Source organism: Artemia franciscana, unplaced genomic scaffold (genome assembly GCF_032884065.1).
Source record: "Artemia franciscana unplaced genomic scaffold, ASM3288406v1 Scaffold_1709, whole genome shotgun sequence".
In the NCBI taxonomy this organism is placed as follows: Eukaryota; Metazoa; Arthropoda; class Branchiopoda; order Anostraca; family Artemiidae; genus Artemia; species Artemia franciscana.
In genome coordinates this window covers 1-21,101 of record NW_027062927.1, presented here as the reverse complement: position 1 = coordinate 21,101, position 21,101 = coordinate 1, and the positions used below count along the sequence as shown (strand labels likewise).

The 21,101-nt window shown below is 37.3% G+C and overlaps 2 protein-coding genes across 2 annotated transcripts in view; one reads left to right on the top strand and one right to left on the bottom strand.

The window, feature by feature from the left end:
- LOC136042674 (NEDD8-activating enzyme E1 catalytic subunit-like) overlaps positions 1-17,510 on the top strand; it is a 45,027-nt gene extending 27,517 nt beyond the window's left edge. The window contains exon 5 of the mRNA XM_065727636.1: positions 17,319-17,510. Within this exon, the coding sequence (XP_065583708.1) occupies positions 17,319-17,419 (101 nt within the window). The 3' untranslated portion in view covers positions 17,420-17,510. The remainder of the gene's footprint in view (positions 1-17,318) is intronic.
- LOC136042673 (coatomer subunit beta'-like) lies at positions 8,747-12,688 on the bottom strand. Its single transcript, XM_065727633.1, is given in 1 exon segment — positions 8,747-12,688. A coding segment is annotated over 1 exon segment (2,544 nt). The 3' UTR covers positions 8,747-10,144.
- Positions 17,511-21,101: the final 3,591 nt, after the last annotated feature.

Here is a 21,101-nt window from a genome sequence, read left to right as displayed (position 1 = left end):
TTTTGTAGTTTTTACCTTTTTTAGTTTTTTTCTTCTTTTGTATTAATGCTAAAGCCAAGGTTCGAACCTGGAACCTCTCGGACCTAGAACCTGAAACATTACGTTTTACCAACTCAGCTACTTCGGCTCGAATACATTCGTTTTGAGCAGCTTCCTCGGCTATTGCCATTGTAGGTTCTTCAGTCACTTTCCAATTAGAAATTTCTCTTTCAAGGATCTTCTTGCAATTAAAAATTTGTCTTTGAACGATTTTCTTAAATACCTGTGTCCTGGTCGTCATTTATATTCCCTGTGTCCCGGTCGTCATTTGTGTCCCGGTATCCCAGTCTGTAATTTCTCTTTGAGTGTCCCGGTCGTCATTTATATTCCCTCTGTCCCGGTCGTCATTTGTGTCCCGGTCTGTAATTTCTATTTGAGTGTTTTTTCTTTTTAGTTTTTTTTAGTTTTTTACCTTTTTTCTTTTTAAGTTTTCTTTTTCTTCTTTATTTTTCAGCGTCACTATGAAATACACATCGCCGAACCTTTGTTTTTTTAACTAAAATCTGGAAGGCATTTATGACCTTATCCAAGTCAAAATCCCCAACCCAATCATCATCGCTATCATTTTCAGTTTTGATATGTTTTGACTCTCGCTGTCCAGGTGGATTTTCATCAAACTGCGCGGTTTTGCGTTCTTTAGCCGCCAGCCTGTTTTCTTGCTGTTCTTGTGATTCCTCGGCACGCTTTCTTTTCTTACTTTCTCTATCAGCCGCAAGCCTGTTTTCTTGCTGTTCTTGTGATTCCTCGGCACGCTTTCTTTTCTTACTTTCTCTATCAGCCGCAAGTTCTTTGGCATAGACTCTTTGAGCAGCTTCCTCGGCTGTTGCCATTGTAGGATCTTCAGTCATTTTACAATTAAAAATTTTTCCGTCCACGATCATCTTACAATTTAAAGAATTGTCTTTGAACGATTTTCTTAAATACTTTTAATGACGTCATCGTCATAACAAACATGACGACAACTAACCTCATGACATGATGACATGACATGTTATGTCTGTCACTCGACAGACATAACACACAGACAACTTATTTTTGTATCTAAACTAGCTGTTGGGGTGGCGCTTCGCGCCCCCCCCAAGCTCCCCCCCAGCGCGTAAGTCATTACGCGCGATTGTATTTGTGTCCCTGTGTCCCACCTGTGAATATAGATAGATTTATATATGTGTTTCAAACTACGTAAAACTTGCAAATATACAACATTCTTGGGTTTCCCATTGTCTGTGCATATACAAAGCCTTATGTACTAATAATGACGTCATTTGCAAACGCTCTTTTTACAAACAAACAAACATGCATACACAAAACTCGTTTTTATATAGATAAATAGATACAATACAAATTAACTGCGTAAAACTTGCGAATATACAACATTCTTCGCTGTCAAATTGTCGCTGCATATAAATAGATTGGCAGGTTTGCCGACCCTCGAACATGCAACGTACAATTGTCCATGGGAAAAACAATCAGTATTAAGATCTATACCACATTTTTCTAATGATTGACCTTGAGCTTTGTTAATGGTGATTGCAAATGTTAATCGCATTGGGAATTGCAATCTTTTAAATTGAAAAGGCAGATCTGTTGGAATCATGGGAATGTGAGGAATAAGAACAGCCTCACCCACAAAAGGCCCTGTCAAGATTGTGGCCTCTATTAGGTTTTCCATTGTTTTTTTTTACGGCAAGTCGCGTGCCATTGCAAAGCTTTGGTGGGTTGATATTTCTTAAAAGTATTATTGGTACGCCGATTTTTAGTTGTAGCACGTGTGGTGGAAACCCTGAAAGATCCACGGAATTTAAAAATTCAGATGGATAATTAACCGCTTCATTTGATTCCAAAACTGTGTCGACTGACTTGTAAAGGACTGCCTGGTCTCGAATCTTGGTCAAAACAATATTGTTGTTTTCGTGGACGTCTATATTTTTGGGTACAAGAATCGCTCTTTCACTTATTATTAAATGAAAATTTAATAATGCCATTTATTATTTTTATAATTGTTTAGAATATTCGGAAATACCTTTTCAATCAATTCATTTTTGGACGTCACTAAATTACAGAAATCAGCAGGTAGTTGCATACGTCCTGAAATTGAGTCTACTGGGAGCTTTCCGTTTCCAATTGCCATCAATTGATCTGAAAATGTTTAACCAAAGTCATCGTTTTGCAATCGGACACGCATATTTGTAGTTAATTTTAATGTTTTTACGTGTGCCCATAAATTAGAATTGTTCAGGCAAACATTCATTTCGTCTGCAGGGGTTGATCTCGGTATTATAGGTAATGTTTGCCTGAAATCTCCCGCAAGCAATATTAATGTGCTGCCAAAGGGTTTTGACTTCCCTCGCAAATTTTTCAAGCATTGATCCAGAGCCTCGAGCGATTTTTTGTGTGCCATTGTGCATTCATCCCAAATAATAAGTTTGCATTGCTGCAATACTTTACCCATCCCAGATGATTTGGAAATATTGCACGTGGGAGTTTCTGTAGAATGCAAATTCAGAGGCAATTTCAAAGCGGAAGGAGCAGTTCTTCCACCAGGCAGCAATGTTGCGGCTATTCCGGACGACGCAATTGCCAACGCTATATCATTTTTGATCGAATTGATGCCAGAATCAGTTTTATCACAAACGTTTTACCAGTAACTCCTGGCGCATCCAAAAAGAAAATTTCTCCAACGTTGTTATCGCAAATCCTGAAGAGGTTTGTTTGCCATACGTACGCACAAATCTTCTATAATAACTAAAGTGTAGTTATAAATTTCTGATGTAAAATCAAAAGTCATATCTGACGTCTCTAACTGTTTTCGATGGAGTATATCTTCGGACATTCTTGACTTATATTTTCCCCATAACTCTGTAGGAGCTGATGGAGAGCAAGTTGTTAAAATGATGCCAAACAATGCACGAATTTGACTTGGAGTTGACGTTTCGCACGCGTCATTGATGCAGCTATCCCAGTGTTGGTCATTCTCCAATAAATTCAGAGCTTGGCATGCACTACGGTAAGTGTCTTGTATAGTACCGTTTACAGTTCTCAAATACTCAAAGGATGTCGGACTGGGTACATTAACCAAAAGCAGGCGTAGAAAAAAGCATTCATGTTTATTGGGGTGAACGATGTAGAGTCTTCCTATCGTGGTATCTTTGAAGATGGTAGGTTGGCCTTCGACTGACTTACCCTGTTTTCGACGTTCAAATACTTTATTTTTAGTATTCCACGTGTAATGCGAAGGCACTTCAGTATACAGCAGTTTTTTTGCAAAAGAATCATTTTTGCAAAGCGAAAAGAAAGCGGTTAACTTTGTATCCGGTGGATTCAGGGCTCTTTGTTGCACGTTGGTTTCCAAGAAATAAACACGTTGACCATTCTGTAAATGTACCGCTAAGTGAACAACAGCTGGACTACGTTCATGTATCGGAAATGAAATAATTCCCCAAACAGCTCCATTACTGCTTATGTATGTTCCAGCCTGATATTGTACGATTTCGTCGATATCTTTGATTTCGGGCTGCAAGCCAAAAACTGCCATGTCACTGCCTTTGTTGACGTATTTACATATGTATTTGATTGCCTTTACGGAGTTACAGTATTCAACGTTTATGTGTGCATTAAATGTTTTTGATAATAACGGGGAATATGGAACAACCCACTGGTTATCTACTTCGATGGTGGTACCGTTACGCTTCTTTATTATTGCTGTTTTACCGCAATCTTCAGTAGATCTTCTTCTATATTGTGGGTAACCATCATTGCCAGTAATTGTGTTGGATACTAAAAGTCGAGGATATTGCTTTGTGCACCTTCCTTTGGCCATGCATGGTGAATTTTCGTTCAGTGCACCGCAAGGTCCATGTATCATATTTTTTACAATAATATCATGTAACCCCTTATCGACATTTTCATCAGGTATTTCAGCGGAAATCACATCATCAATCTCGTTCGAAGTAATTTTTTTATGTAGCCAGATTAGTATATGTGCGTGTGGCAAACCTCGTTTTTGCCATTCCACTGAGTACATCCAGCATCGCACTGACCCAAACACTTCAAGTTTTACTATGTAGTTTATCAGTGATTTCAACTTTTGCCGGAAGACACGGGCCGTCGAGTCATGTCTATGAACCGCCGATTGTCCTTGAAGTAAGAAAAACTTTCTTGGTTTTGAAATCTCTGGAAGTTTTTCAGAAACATATTTTGAATTAGGAAAACAAGTCAGCAAACTAAGATTAGAAAATTAAAAGCCAAGTTAATAAATTTCTCAAGGGCGGCTCAGCAACGTGGGTGCTTCAAAAGACTGAGCAAGATTTATTAAATACTAGCTGTTGGGGTGGCTCTTCGCGCCACCCCAACACCTAGTTGGTGGGGGCACTTCGCGCAACCACCCCTAAGCCCCCCCGCGCGCTTAAATCGTTACGCGCAATATTAGTTACGCGCCATTATAGTTGTGTCCCTGTGTCCCACCTGTGAATATATATATATATATATATATATATATATATATATATATATATATATATATATATATATATATATATATATATATATATATATATTTTATATATATTTTAGTTACTTATATATATATATATATATACTACTAAACTAATAATAACTCACTGCAGCACCAAGCCGCCTGAGGCCAACACAGCTACGCACGCTCCTCCTCCAACCTAATCTATTTAAAGCCTCCCTCTTTACACCTTCCCAGGAAGTTCCCATTTCCTTTAAATCCTTATTTATGACATCCTCCCAACCCAGACAAGGACGACCTGCTTTCCGTGTAGCCCCAGACGGTTGGCCAAAAAGGACAATCTTCGGTAATCTGTCATCCTTCATCCGTAGAACGTGGCCTAGCCATCTCAACCTTTCTTTCATTATAGCCCTAGAAAGCAGGATTGAACCACATTTTTTGTACAACCTACTGTTTGAAATACGGTCAGTCAGCCGGGTACCCAGAACAATCCGTAGGCAATTTCTCTGGAAAACATCTAGTAAATTTTCATCTGCTTTTCGGAGTGTCCATGCTTCAGAGCCATATTTGACCACTGTCATCACTGTAGCTTCCAATATTCTAATCTTGGTTTGTAGGCTTATCTTTCTATTCTTCCAAACTTTTTTTAACTGTGAAAAAACACCCTGAGCCTTAGCTATTCTACTTTTAACGTCTTCACTGCTCCCACCATCTTTACTAATAATACTACCAAGGTAACTGAAGCTCCCAACCTGATCAATCTTTTCGTTACCTAAGGTCACCTGTTCATCTTCACTTATTCCTAGCCTTAGTGACTTAGTCTTCTTAATATTAATTTTCAAGCCTATTTTAGCACCCTGAACTCGCAAAACCTCTAAAAATTCATTCATTTTGCTCACACTTTCATCTAATATGCTTAAATCATCAGCATAATCTAAGTCCAGGAGCGTTCTTCCTCCCCATTTGATTCCATGGTCTCCAATTGCCTTTCCTGTGCTCCTTAAGACGAAGTCCATCAAAATGATCCATATAAAGGGGGATAGAACACAACCCTGCTTAACTCCTGATTTAATACAAAACCAGTTGCTAACCTCATTTCCTACCTTAACCGCAGCAGTATTATTCTCGTACATAGCACAAATCACTTTAATGTATTTTTCTGGTATACCATATAACGATAAGACCTTTGTTAACGCTGTTCTATCAACAGAATCGAAAGCTTGCTCATAATCGATAAAACTAAGGACCAAAGGTGTTTGACAACGAAGGGACTTCTCAATTATTAACCTAAGAGTGAAAACATGGTCGACACATCCTCTACCTTTTCTAAAACCGCATTGTTCTTCCCTTAAAACTTTGTCTACAGCATGTCTCAGTCTAAAAAGTATCATATTACTCAGTAATTTGCTACCTACAGAGACCAGACTAATGCCTCGATAATTACGACATTCACTCTTGTCACCTTTCTTATACAGTGGTTTAATTAAGGTTTTCCTAAAATCATTGGGTACTTCCCCTTTTTCAAAAATCATGTTCATAATCTTCAGTAGCTTATTCCTAACCTCAGAGCCACCATATTTAAGGAACTCATTAATCATACTATCAGCACCTAGGGCCTTATTATTTTTTAATCCTTCTAGTACTGTCGCTAATTCTTCCTCACTAAACAAATCTTCCTTCACATCCAAGGTATCACAAACTTTTTCATTTTCATCTATATCTTTTCCTGCAACTGTATCTCGGTTTAGCACATTCTCAAAATGTTCCACCCATCTTTCTTTAACTTTTTCCTTATCACTAATTGTGGCCCCATTTCTATCTTTAACTGGGACTAGTCCGGATCGGCTACTCCCTTTCAATTTATGTATATATATATATATATATATATATATATATATATATATATATATATATATATATATATATATATATATATATATATATATATTTAACTACGTAAAACTTGCGAATATACAACGTTCTTGGCTGTCCCATTGTCTGTGCATAAGTCTGACAGAAATTATACAGATTATCACCCCATAAGAATTTAAATCTGGCCCAATTTTACAGTAAATTTTATTAAAAAACGAACACTAGTTAAATCGAACAGAGGTTACCACAAATAGGAGTAGGTTGTCATCCTCCTAGGCTTTCTAACGACCAGAGCATCGTTTGTGATCTACTGAAACCTAAATATTATATTATTAGTTTCTGTTCTGCCATTATAACAATATTTGTAGTATTTTCTGATCGCTTTAAGGTTCTTTTGCTTATATATTTTAGTTACTGTTTGTTTTAGGATTCATCTATAGATCCATTGCAATGTAAATTATGTTACCTTTCAGTTTGGTCGATTATTCATTTTAAATTGTATTTCGCTTCGGGGTTCAATGGCCCGTGTAATTTGTTTTAATTTTAATTGTGGATTATTATATGGTTTTCTACTCGTCTTAATTCTTTTATAAGACTGCAATCAATGAATTGCAGATTTGCACCCTTTACATAACTTTGGAACACGATGCCTTATTTCCCACGTTCCCAGAATACTTTTTGGCACTTTTCGTTCATTCTTAATTTTATCCAAGAGGGAGGCGAATGGTCTGTAATTACTTACCGGTGCGAAACTTGTAAATGTTCTCTTGGCTTTGAATCCTTTGAAAGCAGTTGAGGAAAAAGCTTCGAAGGAAAAGTCTTCAAGGAAGGAATTTCAAAGGAAAACCCATTATTATCAAGCTAATGTTAGGAATCAAGCAATGTCTGGATTTGAGCATAACATACGAGAGCATGAGATAGCCTTTCTTTTTATTTCCCTAGTTTCCATGGATCTTCCAACATATTAAAATTTATCTGACTTGTTTCCACACAGGAAAAGTCAATGAATAAGGTGCTGCTATCAAATTAAAATAACAGATGTGTTCTTCGTTCCAACAGTTCTGGAAGATGTTAAGCAAGAATTTTGAATGAGGACAATTTAACCGAGTCAGGTTTGTTTTAATTAGCCTAACACCTGTTGAAAATCAAGCATGGCTTCATTTCAAACATGGGTCACATAAGAAAGAAAGCCGTCGCAAACACCCTGTTCGACATCGTAAACAAGACCGGGGGCAAATAAGATAAGAATTTCTTGGCCGTCTCTGCACCAAAAATGCTGATCACACCTACTATCACTGAAAATAGTCCATTGAGCCTTGAACAGTTGCCAAAACATAAAAGAAATGGAGATATAGATGCAAACATGAGATTTGGGTGTGCTAAACTCCAGTCACTGAGGATGATGAGCTAGATTCATCAAAAATTCAAAATGTTTTGGCCTAGTAATGTATTTTTGATGTACCTTCAGTATCCCCTTGACTTGATTCTGTGTGCACAGATTCCTGCAGATCCAGGGAGAGCCGGAGGACCTGGGATTTTTTCTGGTGCCCGCTCTCCCTGTCTCTTTTTTCACACTTATTTAGAATAAATTTGTCAATTTTTGTCCATTTGGCACCTTTGTCAAATTGACCCCCCCCCCCCTTCCAAGAATTGTCTCATTGGTACCCTTGTCATTCGCCCCTCCCCCAAGATTTCAGTCTATATCCTCCCTTGAGCACAGAGCACTTTTGCAATTTAAGGGCCTGTTCCAATTGTTTACCACGAAAATTTCGATCACCATTGCAACTGACATCACCACTTACCTAATAATTACGGTAATTTTTAATTTCAAACAGTTTGTGGTAACAAACTGTATGTAAGAAGCGACCCCGCTCAATAGTAACCGAAACTCCAAGAAAATGACATTTTGACACCAATAGATGTATCAGTAGAATCGGCTTGTTATGCTGATTTCAAATATTTAAGTTTCTTTAAATTTATTCTTTTCCATTAAAGGCTGCCGGCCTGAGAAAATTTGCCCGAGTTTCGAAAAAGGGAAAAACGCCCCCAAAAAGTCATAGAATCTTAATGAAAATCACACCATCAGAGTCATCGTATCAGGTTTTTTCAAAGGGATGATTGTATTGACTCACTGGTATTAAGATATTGTAAGATGGCTCATTCGAACGGAGATTTAAAGCTCTAGTGCCCTTTTTAAGTGACCGAAAAGACTGGAGTGCAACTAGGCCGTGTCCCCCATCTTTTTTTTTTCCCAAAATCGTCCCATCAAAATTTTGAGCCACCGATTCTCTTCATTATGGTTGAAAGGCCCAATAACTATGCCTTTAGATATAGTATAACCCCCATCTTCAGCCCACTGCCCTATGGGAAAGGTTTTTAAGTTATAAATCTGCCCATTGTTTATTCATAATGTTTATCTTTCGGAAGTATGTATACCTTTCGGGCGTGAGGGGGGGGGGCGAATTTTCTGATGGGGGTTATCCACGGAAGGATTTTCCATGGAGAGGGAAGTTTCTAGGGGATGAACTTGTCAGGGGTAATTGTACACTGTGGGAATTTGCCAGAATTCCTTTGAAAAAATTTATTTTTATATGTTTTGCTTTCTCTTTTCCGTCTCAGTTTTACGTGTGGAGTTGATAAGGATAATTGTCCGGGATAAGTTTTCACCAGGATTGTATTTTATAGAGAATATGTTTTCCTTGGGGAGGGGGATTTCTCAGCGGAGGTGTGGCCAGATTTGCTAGCATTATTTAAAAAACGATCAGAAATTAAATAAAAAAACACATTTTTCAACTGAAAGTAATGAGCAACATTAAAACTTCAAACAAACAGACATTGTTACGTATATGACGGGGATTCCCCCTTTTCAACACCTTGCTCTTTACACTAATGTCATTTATTACCATGCTAAGCAACCATGGTAAGCTGTATAAATATGTCATTTATGGCACACCTGTTGAAAAGAAAATGAAAAGAAAGCTGAAGTTTAGTATTTCCAAATTAACCGTAAGAGAGGATTATGCGTCACTAATCGTATGCCAATTGTTTTTACGAAATGATATCCGATTTTTTTTTTTTTACCATAAGAAGTTTATTTATTTTTCGAAAATATTGAGATTACATAACCCAAAAATCACCCTTACATCAGCAGCATAATAGAATAAAATTTGGATTGAACATCTTACGAAGGGGCAGTGAAAAAACACACACACACTCTTGGATTTTTTTTTTTTTTATTATTATGAATATCTAATACTCTAGTAAATGTTAAGTCCCATGGTATTAATAAACAAGCATAAAATGAATAAGCATAAAAGGATTTTTTAATAAACAAGCTATACAACTGTACGAAAAATTCCTTTTTGAAAGCCTGCTGTCAGTGGGGCATGACAGCATGACCTTCTTCAACCAAGTCGGGCGCCAAAATTGTTTGACAAGGATCCCAAGGTGTAATATCATGGGATTTAAATCAACCAGGGAATATAATCCATCGCACCTCACCAGTTTGGAATCATATTCCAATACTTGTTGGAATACACTGTTTGGAATCATATCATAGCAAAACTTGAGCCCAGCTTCTTAGGTTACTCATAACCTCAATATCCAAGCAAATCCTCTTCACTTATGTTACTGTAATCAATATTTTCTAAGTTCATGTTTTCTAAGTCCAGTTCTATATATCTGTCAGTAATCAGTTCAGCTGATTGAGGTTCCAGTTGTCTCTGTTCCTCTAATGCCCCATCATCGCTAGGATTATTTTCCCTAGTTTTTTTCAAGGTTTAAGCCAGAGGTAAAGGCTTTGGAAAGTTCTTCGAAGACATTTCTCTGGTTGTTAGAGGTCCTTGTTGAATATTGGCTAGCTGGGACGATTCTTTCACTTTGTTCCAAATATCTCTGAATTTGCAACGATTCCTCAAAGCTAGGAAAGAGATTCGTGTACTCCAAAGGATCAGCGATGCCTTGGGCTGATTTTGCATTTGATTTCTGTTGTTCAGCTTTCCAAAGTTGCGTCACCCTTGGTACTTCAGAGGGCAGATAGGTCCTTGCGAAAAACGCTGCATCTGGCAACTTATTAGTTTCAACTAAAATATCTAAAGCTTTCAAATTTTGGTGGGTCAAAAGATATGCAGTGAAGGCAACGTTAAATTTTCTTGCACTACGAGCCATTTCTGCAAGCTCCGCCACCTTATCCAAATTGCCACTTGAACTCCTAAGAATTAACAAAGCTCCAAAATACTGGGTTGCTTCATAGCACTTGTCTGCCAGATCCAACCTACCATTTAAAATACTGCAGTCTGCTAGCTGTCGCCACTTTTGATCGCTGCCGATTTCTCTGGCTAACTCAACAGCCAAATCAAGCTTACTCAATTGTAGGGCAAGATCAAACTTATGATCAGGGTCCGTTGATACTGAAAGGGCTTGGCTAACGAACCCTTGTTTTTCTAGGAAATGTGCGATTTTCGTATAGTATGACCGTGGGATACTGGGTACGAGCTGCTGGGCATTTTGGATATCTTTCCTCATAACAGAGGTTTCAAAGTCTAGAACAGAGAGGTGTAGAGAGTATGATAAAACATTCAATTCCTTGTCACAGAGATAGATTCGGTTATGTCTTGGAATGTAGCCAAGTATGTAATGGGGTCTATCTAAGTAAGATATTGTGACTATTTCACCACCAACATAGTAATTCAGTCTGTTCAAGGAGTTCAAATAAATAAAACAATCCCCCACCCAGGTAGCTGTTTTCACGTTTTCTTGTTTTTCATCTATATCGTCAAAAGGAAAGTTGAAATGATGTCGGTCTTCCTCGCTTGCTTCAGCAAGAGCAGAAACATCGCAATGCAGTATATAAAAGTTCTCTTTAGTGGTGATAGCAACCATTTCACCGTTCCCACCCCAAAATACTCCTGTTGGCTGATTATCAGTTCTTATTACAAGGTCAAGAGAATCCCAGCAGTAAAAAGTCAATTGATACTTAAAACGAACTCCAAGAAGTGTGCCCCCGTATATTCCATCAGCACCCACTTTCAGGGATTTTTTTTCTTTTGTTAACTTTTGGAAAACTTTGACAGTGGTAGTAGATTCTCGAATTGCGAAAGCTTCAGGTTCAATTCCTCAAACAAATTCCAAAGCGGAGCCATATGCTTTATTTCGAAGAGCCATTGCAGTATATATAATGTATTCACCTCCACCGCAGACAGCAACATAACGACCATCGCTGTTATGTGCCAATGTGTTTGCAAACACTTCAGAGCTTTTAGCGTCTCCTTTGCTAGAAAGATTAAGACGTTCGCCATCTTTGATATTTTCATTTGCAAATTGTTTCAAGTTAACCATTTCTATTTCAGAATTTTTTATCCACAAAATCTTTCCCCCCTCATCCATTGAGAAAGTTGGGTCTTCCTTTCCTAAGCGAATCATAACACAACCATCATCGAAACCAATGCCAACCATATTTGAGCCTTTTAGGCAGCAAATTGTAAAAGCCCTACCGAGCCCATAATTTAAAGTTTTCTCCAAACTGTAAGTGCTGGCATTCCAAATTTTGACTGTGCCATCTTCCGAACCAGTAATAATAATGGGCAATTCAGGATGAAAAACGACAGCTGTTACATTTTCTGTATGGCCATATAAACTTTGAACACAACTTCGATTTTGATAGTCCCAAATTTTCACCAAGCAATCATCGGCACCGGAGATCAAATAGGGCTTCTGGCCGGCGTGAGTGTAATCTAAACAGGTAATGTAATTCACATGACCTTTAAGTGTGAAGTTCGGAATGGAAGACGCAAGTTGCCAAATTTTAATGGTCTTGTCCAACGACGCAGATGCAAATGTATTATTATCTTTGGGATTAAATACAATCTGCATAACATAATGGGAATGCCCATCAAATACTTTCTGACAGGTCCAACTGTTGTCCCGGTTCCACATTTTGATTTTCTTGTCATCGCTTCCAGATAAAACAATTGGAAGTGTTGGATGGACAGCAAGGCATCTTATGTAATTTTTGTGGGCATCAACAACATGCTGCCGTTCCAGTGTATTGTAGTTAAAAACTCTTATTCTATAGTCATCTGAACCTGTGATAATCCAATTTTTCCTTGCAATAAATTTTCCAGATCGGACAGGACTGTAGCACACTTCAAAGGTCTTAATTAACTGCTGGTTTTGATGATTCCAAACATGGATCTTTCCATTATATAATGAGACTAACATCCATGGTTCGGTTGGATGCAAGTTAACACATTTCACCCTATCAGACCTTGCTGTCAGTATATGTCTGTAATCTAATTTTAAATTCATTTTAAGTCTGCTGTTACTCTTAGAACACCTGGAAAACATCTACCCCAAGTCCGATTTCTAAAAATGAAATCTACTAATTAAAGCTTCAAACTTTTTGTTTTCTTTTTTTCGGTTTTCTTTTGTCGTAATTCATAGTCAAAATATATGCAAATATTTTTGCAATTGCCAGTTTTGTCCTCTTTAAGCAATTTAATATAAGGCTCTCCATACATGAGAATCTTCAATTTTTCCACAAAAGTGTGACGACATCAATGCAATACTGATGTATTTAAAAGTTTAAACACGTATTTTTTATCTAAAGTTAAGGGTCTTAATTAATTTTCACACTTCTGACCTATCTAAATCGTTTTTGTTTTAGTCCAGAATATCTCAGGATACCAATTTACCCAAAAAATAAGAAGCCTTTTCCGCAAAAAAACTGCTATATAAATAAATACACAAACACAATCATTGCTCATTTATAAAAAGATAGTATAGGTGAATTAAAATTTTATGTTTTACATATTTAGAACCAGTATTAAAATCGAATTTTTGTTTTTGCTCTTTTATATATTGGATTTTTTTTTTTAGCTTAAGTTTTTTCACTGTTCTTCCAACTAAAAATTAATGCACCAAAGACATAGAATAATTTTCATCTTAACTGCCCTATGCATACTAAAGATGAGGGCCGCTTTTTATGTACAGTGCATTAGCATGAACGGCTTGATTTTTTTATATGTTTTTAAGGAAAAACATGGAATTTTGTGTGTATGTATTGTAGAATGGTGCTTAAAGTTTACACTTTTAGGGTCTCAAATATTTGGAATTTCACACTGCTATTTTTTTATTTTTATATGAATCGCACTCCTTTTTAGAGACGTCTCTTCATTTTTATAAAATCATACATTGAAGTTAAAGATTAAACATTCGCACAAATTAAACATTCAAAATGAATAAAGAGTAAGATATTTTGTGCATACTAAGGGGTTTCCCCACAATCAAAAATCTTTAAAACCAGGTGGCACCCTCCTAAAGCGCCACGCCAACAGCTAGTATATATATATATATATATATATATATATATATATATATATATATATATATATATATATATATATATATATATATATATATATATATATATATATATATATATATATATATATATATATATATATATACAGAGATATATAACACACAGACAGTTGTCTGTGTGTGTGTGTCGAGTGACTTCATGTTTGTGTGTCGACTGACGTCATGTTTGTCGACTGACGTCATTATAAGGATTGAGCTGTATGCGTCATGAAGTTGTTTGTCGACTGACGTCATGTTTGTCAACTGATGAAATTACATACCGGGACACCGGGACACAAATGACGACCGGGACACAGGGAATGTAAATGACGACCGGGAACCTCAAAGAGAAATTACAGACTGGGACACCCGGACACAAATCACGACCGGGACACAGGGAATATAAATGACGACCGGGACACAGGGACAAAACTACAACAGGGATGCCGGGGGCACAGGCGGGATATATAAATGACGACCGGGACACAGGGATTGTTCGAATAGAAATTACAGACCGGGACACCGGGACACAAATGACGACCTGGACACCGGGACACAGGGAATATAAATGACGACAGGGACACTCAAAGAGAAATTACAAACTGGGACACCGGGACACAAATGACGACCGGGACACAGGGAATATAAATGACGACTGGGATACAGGGACACATCCTTAGAATAATGAGGTATAGATCTGAATACGGATTGTTTTTCCCATGGACAATTATATGTTGCATGTTCAAGAGTCAGTAAACCGGACAATCTACTTATATGCACAGTCAATGGGACAGCGAAGAATGTTATATATTCGCATGTTTTACGTAGTTAAACACACACACACACATATATATATATATATATATATATATATATATATATATATATATATATATATATATATATATATATATATATTCACAGGTGGGACACAGGGACACAACTACAGTGGCGCGTAACTAATATGGCGTGTAACGACTTACGCGCGCGGGGAGGCTTGGGGGGCGCGAAGCGCCCCACCAACTAGGTGTTGGGGTGGCGGGAAGCGCCACCCCAACAGCTAGTATATATATAAATAAGTTGGCTGTGTGTGTGTGTTTGTCGGTTGACGTCATGTTTGTGTGTCGACTGACGTCATGTTTGTCTACTGACGCATTTTAAGGATTGAGCTGTATGCGTCATGAAGTTGTTTGTCGACTGACGTCATGTTTGTCAACTGATGAAATTACATACCGAGACACCGGGACACAAATGACGACCGGGACACAGGGAATATAAATGACGACCGGGAACCTCAAAGAGAAATTACAGACTGGGACACCCGGACACAAATCACGACCGGGACACAGGGAATATAAATGACGACCGGGACACAGGGACACAACTACAACGGGGACACCGGGGGCACAAGCGGGATATATATATGACGACCGGGACACAGGGATTGTTCGAATAGAAATTAAAGACCGGGGGACTAGAATATCGGGAGAGAGCTCATTCGAAAAGGAATTTAAAGTTAAAGCTAGCCTGTTTCGCCAAAAGTTGTCTAATCATAACTTTGAGACTGTCATTTTATTTAGTATAGCTAAAAGATATAATAACGATGTCGTTTGACATAACATGACCTTCCCAAAACCACTGGAGGAAGGGCCGTATGTTACTAAAATGCCCATTGTTTACATATAGTATTTGTTATAGATAAGCCTACCGACATTTTTCAGGGGAAGGGAGATTTTCTGGGGATGGATTTTCTACGGGAAGAATTTTCCATTGGGATGGAAGTTTCCCGATTTGAAATTTCCAGGGGAAGTTTTACACGGGGGAATTTGCCAGAATTTGTACTAGAAATTTATTTCATTTATCTTACTTTCTCGTTGGCGACCCCCTTTTATATTGGAGATGCTTGGGAGACATTGCCTGGGGGGGAATTTTAAGCAGAGTTAGAATTTTCTGAGGTATTTTTACGGGGAAAATATCGCAAGGAGAAATTCTGCATGGGAAAATTTCCATTTGGGGGGGGGGGGTACGTCTAGGAGAAATGGGATAATCCTCCTAATAGTAATAAGTATTAAGTGTTATTATTATTATAATAATGCTAATGTAATAACACTTACTATATAATAGTAACAAGTATTACTAAGTAATAAGTATTATTACCCTAATAATACTCTTTGAATACTTATTAATTGGTTGAACCCCTACGATTCAATTGTCTTAGCTATTGGATAATTCTAGCTGTGTGAAATGATTTTACTGGATTAAGAATTTCTTGAGTATATCAAATATTGATTCAATGTGTCTTGATTGTGAATCAAAGGTATCTTTAAATCTATAAACACTTCTCGTTTTAGTACGGATGATCGATTTCTAAATAAATAGAAAACCAAGCCATGAATAATACAGTAAAAGCCTTATTTCTAATTCATATTCCAAACCAAGCCCATTTTATGGCATCCGTTAGTCTTGTCAATGAGGTTGTGACGTTAAAACTCAAGAGACGGGTTAGAAGAATAGCAGGGGAAATCTGGAAAAGTTAGACTCTGCTAAAATTGACTCTGAAAATGAGTTAGTTTCATACTCCCCTTTTTAGTCCGAGATCCCCCCCCCCATTTCCGTGAATTAACTTAAACTTTTCAAATAGTTACCTTTTTTGCGTACGGTATTTAGGGCATATGAGAAAAATGACAATTTTACTTGAACGCGTTTTTTCCATTAAACTACGAGGAAATGTTGGTGAAACAACAAATCCAGTCTACACTCATAGTTGGCGTAAACAGCTCAACTACCTTGTGTCGTTTACAACAGCCTATTCTTGCATTTTTCTGTGTTTCTTTTTTTCTTAATCGGAATGTAAAAATCAGGTACGTAAGTTTTTTTTCAAGTAAACAGGGCTATTTTCTTTGCAAAAAAAAAAAATACCCTATATGGCTAGGATTCAAGTGTGGGTATAGCCGCGTGGATCTTGATTTCTGGTCGAACGAAAACAAAGTTAGGCCTGACTATTTTCTAGACTTTTGGTCGGCAGTGATGATTTCTATGCAAAAGATACATATTTTGTTTTAAGTATGGGTATATTCAATATAGCAGCAAAAAAAGATTAATTTTGGATGAGCCAATATTCAGTTTTGAAAGCAAATGAATAAACTTTTTCAAGGAAGCCTTTCATGCTTCATCAGAGGTTGAATCTCTGATTTTGATGGTTTTACGGAGTTTTACATTAACCTAATGTGAAAGCATTTATTTAAGTGTGACACATTATACTTAACTTAATGTAAAGGCTCGTCTTGATTGACATCATTCACCCTACCAGTAGCAGGGCCGGTTTCAACTGGACAACCAATTATAGCCATCGGAAGATTCGGAGGCTGTCTAGTTATACAGGCTATCCAATCATAGCTGCTGGTTCAAAAATGATCTACCGACAAAAAATTTTGCTGGTAGGGTAAATGATGTCAATCAAGACAAGGCTTAACTGGATAACTTAGTATAGAATTACGTACATAATATGAAAGACGCTTAATTCTAAACCAGACTTTAGTGTGAAATATTGTGTCCTTAATGTTTTTCTTTTTTTCAGATTTAGGTGTCAGAGAGGGAACAGAAGTGAATGTGACGGATGTGACTTCTCTTCTTCCATGCATTTTCAAAATCTACTTTGACTCTCCAATGACATCTTAAAATATATCTATCGGATAATATTTTGCTGTTGATTGTAATTCCTACGGCTTTCAAAATATGTTTTTATTATTCATTAAATTATTGCAACTGATTTTGATGTTTTATATTGCTTCGATGCCAATTTTTTTTTTATTATTGAAACATTAGCCCTTAAAAGTACTTACGTTGGCTCAAGAAATTAGAATTCTGTCGTTCAATTTTTCTTCTTCAATGTCAAATCAATTAAGAACCAATGGATTCTCAAACCTTAGAATAAAGAGTGAGCTTAAAAAAATTACTATCCATTTCCAGCTCATTATATGCAGCGAAAAAATGAAAGAATGTCATCGTGACTAATGTGTCGATGAAAAAGATGTCTAATATACCAAATTTAATTCGAAAATAGATTACTGTGGCAGTTAAATTGTAGTTGTGGTAGTAGCGTGGACGTTTTGTCTTTTGATGAATTCGACATCCTCTTCATCATCCCCTTAAAGCTCCAGTTTAATACCCTAAGGTGTTTCTGAGATACACCCTTTTTACAAAATTCATACACATAGTGTGTTTTAATTTGGTTCAACACTCAACTTCGAACATTCCATGAAAGCTTCACCTGTCTAACATATAGCCTTTTTGGAGACCAAGGATCAAACGTGTTCTAATTAAAAATGTAAACAATGGGCAAATGGTATGACTTTCTATCCTTCCCCAAAGAGGTAAAGGGTCATGTTATCTTTAGGGGGAAAGTCATTGGACCTTTCATCTATTCTGAACAAGATAGCTTTCCCAACTTTCAATTATATCAATTCCTAATGTTTCTTATTCATCAAGAAAACTCGTTAAAAATTCGTTTTATGCTTGAATTTTGTGCCAAATACGAAATTTAATGTCATTAAATTTAATTTCTTTCTGCTCAAGACAGCTTCGCTCTTTACTTTTATTAAAACACTTTCTTTTTATTCGAATAGTTAATATAGTTGTAGAACCTCACAAGATGTAGCAGTCGTATCGGTTATGATAGTAGGAATAGTGGCAGCATGCGCAAAGGGCTTTTTGGTTGTTTCAACATCCCCCTGAATATGCCCTTGGTCAATTGATTATCGTCCATAAATCTCCAACTTAATACCCTCAGTCACTCTTGAGTTTTCCCCTTTTGACAACCCCTCAACATTCTCTTAAAGCTTCACTTGAATGCATATGGTGCTTTTGAACAGCAAAAATCAAACATAACCTTTTTCCAAATAAGAAATACTATGTATAAACAATGGGCGAAATGTACAACTTACAACCCTTTCTCCGAGGGTCTGTGGGGGATCGACATCCCCACATACATAGTTACTTGACTTTCCAACTATGTTGTTCAAAATGGTTCATATCAGATTATTGGTTGTGTTTGGAGAACTAATAGGCTTAGGGGGGGGCTGCTTGCACTCCAATTTCTTTTGACTCTTAAAAAGGGCACTAGAACTTTCTGTTTCCAATCGAAGAAGATCTGTTAAAAGTTCTTACTATAGTGCTGTGTTGTCTGTTATATTGCTTGTATCTCTTTTGAAAACCTGTGTGCATATATATTTTTTCGCGCAATTGAACCCCCCCCCCCCGAAACGTTTTCCTAACAGGTTCAACTTAATACCCTTAGCCTCACTAGTTACAGCAATCGTAGTAGCAGTATTAGTAGTGGCACAGTGTTTTTGGCTTAGTTCAGAATCTGCCACAATATACCCTGAAAGTTCCAGCTTAGTAATGGCAGCTGTTCCTGAAATACACCCGTCTGACAATCTGCATGCTCATAGTTCGTTTTGACTTGGTTCAACATCCACCGAAACACTTCCTAAAACTTTCACCTTTATACGCTCAGCTTCAGTAGTAGCAATGGTTGTAGTAGTAGCATTAGCTGCAGTATACACATAGCACCTTTGTTTTTTCAACTCACGCTGAAAGTTTCAACTTATTATCATAGACCGTTCCTGAGGCATTGCTGATGGTTGCTCTTGACAATCTGTATGCGCATAATGTGTTTTGATTTAGCTTAACATTTCCCAAAATTCTGCCTTAGTAACTTTAGTAGCAGTAGTAATAGCAAAAACAGTAGTAGTAGTAGCTGTAGAACTAGTAATAGCCCTAGCTTTAATAGGCATAATGCTACTAGGAATTACAATAGTAACAATTGGCAAATACAGTAACTATAGTAACAATGGCGAAAACAGTGTGCAATTATATAACTTACAGCACTTGCCCCAAGAACTCTGGGGACCTTTGAACTATGCTGAACAAAATAGCTATCTGAAATATTTTCAGTGGATGTGCTTTGGGGAATTGATGGTTCAAAATAGCCATTGTTTTAATACTTAACTAGCTGTTGGGGTGGCGCTTCGCGCCACCCCAACACCTAGTTGGTGGGGCGCTTCGCACCCCCCCAAGGCCCCCCGCGCGCGTAAGTCGTTACGCGCCATATTAGTTACGCGCCATTGTAGTTGTGTCCCTGTGTCCCACCTGTGAATATAGATAGATTTATATATGTGTTTCAAACTACGTAAAACATGCGAATATACAACATTCTTGGCTTTCCCATTGTCTGTGCATATACAAAGCCTTATGTACTAATAATGACGTCATATGCAAACGCTCTTTTTACAAACAAACAAACATGCATACACACAACTCGTTTTTATATAGTTAGATAGATAGATAGATATAATACAAATTAACTGCGTAAAACTTGCGAATATACAACATTCTTCGCTGTCAAATTGTCGCTGCATATAAATAGATTGTCAGGTTTACCGACCCTCGAACATGCAACGTACAATTGTCCATGGGAAAAACAATCAGTATTAAGATCTATACCACATTTTTCTAATGATTGACCTTGAGCTTTGTTAATGGTGATTGCAAATGCTAATCGAATTGGGAATTGCAATCTTTTAAATTGAAAAGGCAGATCCGTTGGAATCATGGGAATGCGAGGAATAAGAACAGCCTCACCCTCAAAAGGCCCTGTCAAGATTGTGGCCACTATTAGGTTTTCCATTGTTTTTTTTACGGCAAGTCGCGTGCCATTGCAAAGCTTTGGTGGGTTGATATTTCTTAAAAGTATTATTGGTACGCCTATTATTAGTTGTTGCACGTGTGGTGGAAACCCTGAAAGATCCACGGAATTTAAAAATCCAGATGGATAATTAACCGCTTCATTTGGTTCCAAAACTGTGTCGACTGACTTGTAAAGGACTGCCTGGTCTCGAATCTTGGTCAAAACAATATTGTTGATTTCGTGGACGTCTATATTTTGGGGTGCAAGAATCGCTCTTTCACTTAGCCATTTATTATTTTTATAATTGTTTAGAATATTCAGAAATACTTTTTCAATCAATTCATTTTCGGACGTCACTAAATTACAGAAATCAGCAGGTAGTTGTATACGTCCTGAAATTGAGTCTACTGGGAGCTTTCCGTTTCCAATTGCCAGCAATTGATCTGAAAATGTTTGACCAGAGTCATCGTTTTGCAATCGGACACGCATATTTGTAGTTAATTTTAATGTTTTTACGTGTGCCCATAAATTAGAATTTTTCAGGCAAGCATTCATTTCGTCTGCAGGGGTTGATCTCGGTATTATAGGTAATGTTTGCCTGAAATCTCCCGCAAGCAATATTAATGTGCTGCCAAAGGGTTTCGACTTCCCTCGCAAATCTTTCAAGCATTG